This window comes from Brachionichthys hirsutus, chromosome 5 (assembly GCF_040956055.1).
Source record: "Brachionichthys hirsutus isolate HB-005 chromosome 5, CSIRO-AGI_Bhir_v1, whole genome shotgun sequence".
Taxonomy (NCBI): Eukaryota; Metazoa; Chordata; class Actinopteri; order Lophiiformes; family Brachionichthyidae; genus Brachionichthys; species Brachionichthys hirsutus.
In genome coordinates, this window is record NC_090901.1 from 121,895 (window position 1) to 131,492 (window position 9,598).

At 43.7% G+C, this 9,598-nt stretch overlaps 1 protein-coding gene across 1 annotated transcript; it reads right to left on the reverse strand.

Moving 5' to 3' along the window:
- Nucleotides 1–2,273: 2,273 nt before the first annotated feature.
- On the reverse strand, nt 2,274–9,249 carry lrrc56 (leucine rich repeat containing 56). Its single transcript, XM_068739850.1, has 11 exons — nt 9,082–9,249; nt 8,276–8,363; nt 7,855–7,915; nt 6,706–6,802; nt 5,969–6,166; nt 4,118–4,274; nt 3,811–3,966; nt 3,450–3,517; nt 2,878–3,020; nt 2,570–2,751; nt 2,274–2,308 (listed from the first exon to the last, which is right to left on the reverse strand). The coding sequence occupies exons 1-11, from the start codon at nt 9,247–9,249 to the stop codon at nt 2,274–2,276; spliced, it is 1,353 nt and encodes a 450-aa protein (XP_068595951.1).
- Between the last annotated feature and the right edge of the window lie 349 nt (nt 9,250–9,598).

Sequence of the window (9,598 nt, forward strand, 5' to 3'; positions counted from 1 at the left end):
ATTCGTCTTAAGGTGTGTTTATAGAGTGTTTTTAGTGGAAGTTTGTTTTAGATAAATAAAGACTCTGAATTATTAGTGTGAGCGGGCCTGTGGGTGGAAAACCCGCTAGAACGAGCTGGGGGATAAAGGAACGAAAAAATAGATCTTTAGGTTGAGAGTCCTAAAGTGGCGTTGTTGGCAACGATCCGACCGTTTAGGCCCGTATACCCAACGCCGCACAAGCATCCAAAACCATTGACTTATGTTTGTGGCCCTATGTGGCTTTGTCAACATACCAGACTGAACGAAAGCCTGCATGAACACTCTCTTGAGCTCTTTCATCCTTAAAGCATGACAAGATACTGTGTTGAAAACATATTTATGCAATATTAGTAAATGATTAAACAGGTCATCTCCAGTGCCTCTTGTTGCTCAGTTACTGAACTCATATCCTTGAAACAACACGATTGGAAAGCGCAACATTAGCTGCGGTTATTAAATCGGCACGATGATGAGTCAGAAGACTGCCTTTCAGTTTTACTGTGGATATAAACTCTTTATTCTCTTTCTTTAATTTAGTTTTACAACAGAGTCAAACATCAGAATTAATTTATTTTTAAATTAGGTTGAGAATGAATGAAATATTAAATAATCAGCTTCTCTTAAGCATATAATTAAATGAATTATACAGTGTCAGGAGTGTTCACTTCTGCAGGGTCCTGTTGTCTCGCATGCACTGAGCAAACAGTTACTCCTGGCCTGTCTGAACTCATACTGCTGGTATTTACAGTCGAGGCAGCTGATAATGAAACATGACCTGTCATGTCAAAACAAGAAGGAAGTTGCTGCTCTCAATAGAACGGCTAGTTTAGAATGCCAGCACACTGGCTGTGGTGAAACACTACAGTAAATATAAATGCCTTGCAGAACTTCAGATTCAGAATACTTTATTGATCCAAGAGGGAAATTCAGGAATTTGGTTATGACTGTCTTGATCCTCAGGACAACAGATGCAACAGAGCAAGTCAAAGTAATTTCCCACAGGGAAACATATAACATTTAAACTCTAAACAGGGATGATTAGTTCTGTATATTGTGCAGCATTATCCTGTATCACCAGTCTCTGAAGAAGGAGCCTGCAGCTTGTTCCTGGATATTTTGAATCACGCTTTGATATAATTGTTGCTATATCAGTCAAAGTTTTGGCAAGAAGGGCAATGACTCTTGTGTTGGCAAGACGACTGAAGGAATTGATCTAGTCTTCAATTAATCGTTTACATATAGCGCCATCAAGTGGTAATGTGTGACTATTACACTATGAAAATCAATCTATTTATTAAAATGCGAGGAAAACCTTACTTCTGATAAGAAGAGTTAACATTAGAAAAAAGAAAGAAAGGCAAAATTACTATAAGAGCTTAATCACAGGTGTGCAATTTCTCCCGTTATGTTTTATTTTTTCAATTTTTGACTCAGCTTTTGCTTGGGAAGTGACTTAAATAGTAAATTGTAATGTCAATAGTTCAACCTGAGAAATGTAAATGTAAGGTATGTTTCACAAACGTGTGTAAGATAAAGCAGCCAAAGTGATCAACCAATAACTCAACAATGATTTCATGGATGCTGCCATGGGAATCCTTTCAATCAACTTTGAAAACAATGAATCCCATCACAAATCAAGCAATGGGCAAGTGATGCTCTGGGGAAATAATCCCTGTCAGTGTCTCCATGCGACCACTCTAACTTAATATGGAATAGCCACATTAATCTGGTGAACTGGCCAGGCAGCCAAACATCTGTCCATACTGGTGTCAGAGTGGGCGTGAGCTCCCGCCGTAAGGTGGGGGTACTTGGTGCAGGTGATGCGTCTGCAGAGCCGCCCTGGCTGTGTGAGGACGAGTGATCGCCGGTCTATCCGGGCGCTTGGACATCTGTGGAGTTTGACGATGCTTGTTGCCTGGATGAATGCCAGAGAAACCCCTTTTTACACTGAAAGCGAGAATTTCAGATTATTGAGATAAACACAGTGCTGTTTAACAAATCCGCATATTAAAAAACACCTTTATTAATGCCATACCATGAATCCATGGGTCCTCTGCCCAGGGTATTTGTTGGAGATGGGAAGGGCATGTATGGAGGAAGGGGCAACCAAGGGGCATCGGTTCTGGTTAACAGCTGGACCCCCTGGGGTGTCAGGTTTGTGTCTCTTCCAGTTGAATGTTCTTCTCTGCTTATGTCAGGTAAACACTGTGAATTGGTCTGGCTGAGTCGAAACCTACAGGCACGTATTATCCCTAGTGACTTTCGATTCCCAGTAGCTGCTCTGACGCTGGGAGGTGGAGAAGGGGACAGCATGGTGCCTGGGGACGGAGCGAGCCGAGCTACATCAGGGGAGGAGGCTTCACCATGATGCAGGTCAGAAAACAAACACAAATCATGGTTGAGGAGCTGCCATTACTGTTTGGAATATAATATTTTTGGTGTTTGTTTTCAACTTGTTATTGTCGATGGGTGAACAATTTAAACTTTCGCAATTGTTATGTTTTTTTCAAATCAACAGAAAGTTTGTTTATTGAGTGTTTCAGCCCACCTGTGGAAATAGACTGGAAAGAAGAATCTAGTGAGGCAGTGTCCAGGCAGTCTCCATGCGACTCCTCTCCAGATTCTTCAGCACTACTGTCATCCTCAGTGCAACTAATGCTTTCTCCTTCATCACAGTACTTAATAGCAAGGACCTGTGGTAATCTTTCTGTTTCTATTGCCTGGAGATGGCTGACAAACAATGCAGAAAGCTTTAGTTCTACCTAGCTAAGAATTACGATCAGAAGATTGACTCGTTGGACACACTGCATTAAATCACTTTTAGATAATTGTGGTGACAGTACAGATCGTTTGTACCTGCTGTGCTGCTCCCTCCAAGCTTTCAGCTCAGCGAACACATCAACGCGTCCTCTACCGTCAGCCTCGTCAAGGTCGTACGTGTGTTCTGGCACATAGATGGGAAGGTCACGGGGAATGAATGTTGACCTGGACGGTGCTGTCTACGGGACAAGAGAAAGAATTTTGTGGGCGTTAGGATGGGAAACTATGAAACACAGCGGAATAGAGGCCTAAGAGCTGAGTATATGAATTGTGAATTGACAGTAGGGTACTTGTCAGAGTAAACACAGGAGGGGCAGACAGAAGAGGAAGCTGTGTATATGCCAGTATGACACTGGCAGTAACAGCCCCATCTATCAAGTCCCCGTGACGCTGTTGCACCGACTCCTGTGACTAATTATCTCCTTCTGTTTACAGTACAGGGACATGACGGCATGAAGCAGTGGTGTCAGACAGCCATAATGGCCTCTCAAAGCCCATTCAGCTGGTTGGTCCCTTCAGTCACCATTAAATGTTTTGCAGCATGAAAAAAATAACAGTGATGAAGAGCAATCAGACTTTGGGCTCATTTTCCAGAAAACACCACCTACCATCAACTTTTCTCGCCTTGCTCGAACACCCTTGACTGGGTTTCCACAGAACAGGATCTTGCCAGCTCCTTTATGAATCGACAGAAGAGCGAGAGAGAGAGATTTATTTCTGAGACAAACGAGTCCATTTGGTGGCACTGTGGAGTAAGGATAGCTGGTCACAGTGTTCATCTGAACATCTAAAAAGGGAATTTACATTAAAACTGAATCAATTACATTGTCTCTGTAGTTTGTTTTGTTATGCAGAAATCTGGTTCAGTAAGGCACTAAAGTCGCAACATAGAGAAGTTTACAATACAAATAAGCTTAAGATAATGTGTCTGCAAAATCGATATGAAAAACAGCCACTCAGGTGCCTAACCATGTGTAAGGAAGCTGGTTTCTGTTTCCACCATTGCTAGATCTGACTCTGCAGAACCAGGTCTGGATCCAGGATGTGAGAGAACTCCAAGCATGGTCGTTGACATGGTTCTGGAGCCAGCGTGGGGTCCGGAGCTAGTGGGGGATCTGGAGCCTGCTGTTGACAGGAGCCGGATACAAGAGTGGCTGGAAGCAGGGCGCCCGGCTGAAGCAAACAAAAACAAGTTATAGACCTGTAATTAATTGGTCTGTACTGAATGACTAAACCCACATATACATGCAAACACCGTCTTCGATAGCTGCCTGACCAGAATTACAGTCTCTGATGGAGTCGCGGAGAATATCGAAGTCTTCTCCCACGGCACTGTTGCAGATGAGCCCGTCCTCGTCCACCCTTAAGTTGTCTAGGTAATGCAGTTGAGGTACCAACTCCCTTACTGCTGCTCGATAACGATAGTCCGCAGCCTGGGTAGAAAGGAGGAAGGACAGGCATGTATGGGTGGCGCATAAAGTAGCAGTCAATCCACCTTCATGCTCATACTCCAAACGGGCAGGAGAAATGATCTGCGTCGCATATTGTGAGTGATTTTAGGTCATGAATAATGTGTGGTAAAATATTGAATGGTATGCTGTTCCAGATTTGTTTAAAAAAGTGAGATGCTGTTTGTTCCATATCCCTTAAATTACTGTAACCAGCACATCAAATGAGCGGCACACAGAGAGGCAGAAAAAAACATATCGATGAATAACTGAGGCTAGAAAGTCTACGACTGGGACTTGATGTGGGACTGTGAGCAGGAAGAGTCCATTGGATCTCTGAGCTACTGAGCAATCAAATTAGATTTCAGCGGTCCTGCCCTGCCCTTCCCTTCACTGAACCACACAGATGCAATGAATGAAAGAGAGTGAAAGGCTGGCAGGGGAGGAAGTGAAAGAGAAAAGAGGTGGAGAATAAGGGCCGGTTGAGAGGAAGTGAGCAGATGCGTGTGTGTGATGGGAAAAGCAGGAGCATGAAGAGTGATAGTCTGGCAATAGAGCAAACCCAGCAAGCCCCCAGTTAATTAAAAGTGTAGGCCTAATGCATATTCAGCGCAGCATCTCCCCTCATTGCCCTCGATTCCTAATTCACGCTCTGCCAGTGAGAGTAAATCAACACATTCAACGCCGCACAAAACTCCCAGTGCACTGTGTCTAGAATAAAAGAATCCGAATCAGAATGCTGCACCTATGCTGAGCGACACTCACTAGTAAATACTGTACATGCACCTTATATGACCAGTGGATGGTCACGCGCATGAAAAAAGAACTGCTCAGTTTTCACATAGATCATGTGTCACTGTAATATAATAATAAATCATTATGTCTGTGTTTCCACTGAAGGCTGTGCCCGTTATCTGGGTTATTTTGATGCCTCCTGCTCTCTCTGTTTCCTATCTGACGTGCTGAAGACGCAGATGTAGAGCGGTAAGATCACAGAGCTCCTTTCATGTCTTAGCACATGCTAATTGTATTAATTATCCGACAAGAACTGAGAGTCCACAAGAAGAGGAGCAGCAACAAACCGTATGATACCTGCATCAAAACCCGAAGATGCATCAACTGGACAGAACCACCCGGTTCCTCAATCAAGCATTTAATCAGCGTCACGGTTTTTTATATAACCTTTGCTGGCTTTCTGAGACTCATAAGTGGTTTTAAATGTATTCTGCTGTTGGGCTTGCAGCATACTGATATGAGACTGTCAGCTAAATGTCTACTGGACAGATGGACAGACAACAACATGTAAACACACACACAAACACACACCTCCATCTCATGTTCTTACATATGACACATTACATTTGTGGTCCAATATTGGCTTTCCGCCCCGCGATGCTCTGGCGACGCATCCGGGGTGTACCCCAACTCGTATCCACAGTCAGCTGGGATAGGCCCCAGTAACACCTGTGACCCGCAAGGCGGATATAGCGGCTGTAGACGAGACGATTGAGGTCATCTCATCGACAAGGAAATGGATGGATGGATGGATGGATGGACAAGTATGTGGGTAAGTGTGCTTAGCCTGCTCTAAGTACGAGTAATCTTATTTAAGTTTGCGTGAATTGATACATTTGTAACATTTAGCTCATTTAAGAGTAGAAATATTAGCGGTGTGTTACCTGGACGAACGTGGGATTTGGACACACACACACAGGGTTTCCCTCCAGGGTCAGTGTCTGAAGTTTGCTACACAACCCCAGGTACTGAACCTGGACCAGGTCATCCACATTGTTCCCTTCCAGATCTAGCAGTTGCAGGTTCACCAGCATGCCAACCTGGCTCAGCTCTGACACACTATTATAGGCCACATACAACTCCTGAAGCAGAAAGAGAGAGGAGGAGGACGTCTGTCATTAGTCAGACACAAAAACAGATGTGCTGCTTCACAGTCTTAACTTTATGAGATAAGCGTATTGACCTCTGCCCCCAAAATCCACAACCCCAGCCGACATCTGAAGCATCCCAACATAACGGCCCAGAAGGAGGGGGGGGGTCAGCGACCCTTCACTTCATAGATGCTAATGATCCTGAGGATTCATTAGTCAGGTTCATGATTCCCGGGGAGCATTAGCATTCGTATAGAGAATGCTAATGCTCCTGGGGAGTCGGATTGCCTTTGTGGTTTCGGTCACTTCTTTGTTTTCTGCTCCAACAGGTGTATAAGCATCTGGACCCTCGACCAAAAGCCTCTTGGATGAGAGGCGAAACGTCTTCAATCAAACTTGAACAAGTCCAGTTGATATTTTAAACATTTAAAGTAAAAACAGGAATGCGTATGTGTAATTGTTTTCACCCCCAAGTGGCTTTTTGGGTTGTTGATCTGGGCCAAGATCAATCTGTGTGTTCACAACTATACCATTAGGGAAGAGAAAGTAGAGATGCCATCTAAATCCTTCAGCGAGCAGTGCGGCATCCACAGCGCCTTCAGGTGGGAGAGAGTGGTCCCCAGGTCTCTAGGAATACAAAAGAGAACAGAATTCATTTAGAGGTTCCTCGGGCACGGAAGCTCTCTTCCCCAATATGCAGGCCTCGCCTCCGCTGTCCATTCTGAACAATCCAACAATCCTACATGCTCTAACATCCTCACAGCTCTAACAACTCCAGCAGCTCCCGCAGCCAAGAAAAGGAAGCGCTATCAGAGGGAGTGTACTTCCAGCTGACTCTGCCGCTCTCTGGGCGGAGCACACGGCTCCCCGTCCTTTTCTTTGTCCTCTCGTCCCTCAGAGGAAATAACTCTCCACCTGTCCTGATACCAGGAACATTTGCAATGTGTGTCTCATCTTGGATGAATTGCTTTTTGATGACATAACTGAGGCTACAATGAAACTCTGAGGACAATCCAGCACCAAATAATAATACTCTATTAGTCTGTCCCCTGGAGGGCAATTTGGCTTACAGCAGCTTGAGCTGCTGCTGGCCGCGGCATGTGCACGCGCCCGGGCAATGTGGGTCGAGTGCACCGTTATTACACAACGACAGTGTAAACATGCGCCTGAGCCGGGGATCGAACCGCCAACCTCCCGATCACAGGACGACCCTCTCAACCACTGCGCCACTGTCGCCCCAAACTGCACATATTTTCTGTGGTTTCTTTTCCACAACTGTCCAATGTGACAAATCTGAAAGTCGACATGTCACAAACTTCTCCGTGTCCTATTATGACACAGGTGTGTGAACCTGTTAAGTGTATTGATCCCTAAAACAACATGTTGTATGCCCCATGTTGAAAGCTTTAGCAGACCCTGTATCTTTGCTACAAACACAATTCACTTCTTTTTGCTTATTGGATGCACATGCTACTCTTATGGCCGCGTTCATTTTGTTTCATCAAAGCATTGTCATTTTTATATCTATTGAGGATGTTCACAGAAGTGTCTAATGGCACCCACAATGTGAAGCACGGCAGTAATCCATGAGATCAGTTGAGTTTCTTTCTCCTCTGTACACACTACAAACCAGGTGGAAAACACAAAAATTGTATTTATATATGTTATTTCACACGTACCTTACGGATAGAATCACACTGCGGTTCATTCTTAGCTGTTCCAGCCTGGGCAAGTATTCGCCTGCATGTTGAGCAGGTAAACGAAATCAAGTCATGTAACGCAGGGAGATTACTTATTGGGTTCAAACTAGCACACATGAACAATTCCTAATTCAGCATCAACCTCAATAAGCTTATAGTGAAGAGTGTCTACACAGGCAGACCTCAGTCATCTCGTCTACAAGAATGGATGGATGCGTTGAGTCATCATTTTAAATCATTTTAAAGCTTTGTGAGCTTTAACTATAATGGGAGAATCTATGATCCATAAGGAAGGTTAAGAACGAGATAAAAACAAATCTATACCACACCCAAAAAGACATCCTTTGGGCACACAGATCCAATATGGATTTTAAAAAGTCATGTGAATACTGTATCTTACCAAAGTTGCCCAATGTGTTTTCGTGTGTGTCTATGCAGATCTCCAGTGACGTCACATGAGCGAGGTCCCCACTTCCACACAGCAATTTCTGCGTGGGACACAAATGAATCGTACATCCTGTAAAGTTGGCGCGGACTTGCCTTGACTAAATACAACTTTGTCAATATTATCAGACTCACATAATTAATTATGTGAAATATGTGTCATTTATACTGTAGCCTGTAATGCTAGTTTTCAATTGTTGTTCATAGAGCATTTTATTGGTCGTAGGAAAGGCAATAACGGAATCATTTCATCATTACCTCCGCCGGGGTCAGTAACATTGCAGTCAATGGAGCTTAAAGATTTGCTCCTCAATATCTCAGTTGATTATTGACCAATGTTTATGGAACATGACTCAATCAGTGTAGGGTGGGGGCCTCTATCTTACCACCAGATTCATCTGGATCGGATCCAGAATGGCGTGAGGAAAAAAGAGTACATTTTAACATTGAAGCCCAATTTACATATTCAAAAATCTGTTAAACATACACATCAAATCTGATTCACAAAGATACCAAGAAAAATTTAGAACCTTCTGGTGATGATCCATATCACCATGTGGATGTGAAAATCTAATTATAAGGGGAATGAGATGCTCGGCGGAGTGCTTTTCTAATTTTAGTAATAAAATCAGGGCACTTGCTTTGCAATTATGCTACCCAAATCCTGAAGGAAATGAACAGATATCTGAAATAACATTTAAGGCTAATATTTAATGGCCATACTGTAGAATAACCATATGAATACCACCTGTGCCAATTTACCAGCTTATCTGGAGAGAGGTAGGAAAGTTCTACGGCTGTTTTGGAGTCATGACATGAATTTGAGGTGGGAGTTGGGTTGATGTGGCCCGATGCACTCAGCTCGGTCACTGAGACCCGCGCTGTCCCAGGACGGGCCCCACGGGGCTCAGGCGCATGACAGGAGCTCATCGCTTACCAGCCTGAAATTGAATGAAATGAGCAGTGGCTTTCTAACAGGAATAAAATCCTAAAAGTAATCCTACTATTCTTATCGTTTCCATCCAGCGTTAACTCAGCTCAGCTAAAAAGCTAGCGTTTACTTCTAATGTAGAATTATATTAATATTCCACTCTGATCCAATACAAAGGAAAATCATCTTTAACTGAATGTTATGCAATCGTTTTTGATACGGATTGTATTTACCTGTTGCAGAAACATGCAGGTTAAAAAGATCTCTACACGACACAGGCTGGAAGGTTTGCTTGACAACCACAGACTTCCTGGATACGGCACAGCGAGACCCGTGGCTCCATGGGAT

Bases quoted from the DNA above. Each gene is read 5' to 3' on its own strand.
- lrrc56 (XM_068739850.1), bottom strand. From the start codon at position 9,249: ATGAGCTCCTGTCATGCGCCTGAGCCCCGTGGGGCCCGTCCTGGGACA. The intron at 4,275-5,968 runs GTAACACACCGC...CTTTCTACCCAG, and splicing joins CAAATCCCACGTTCGTCCAG to GCTGCGGACTATCGTTATCG. The intron at 3,967-4,117 runs GTCAGGCAGCTA...TCCTGTCAACAG, and splicing joins CATCAGAGACTGTAATTCTG to CAGGCTCCAGATCCCCCACT.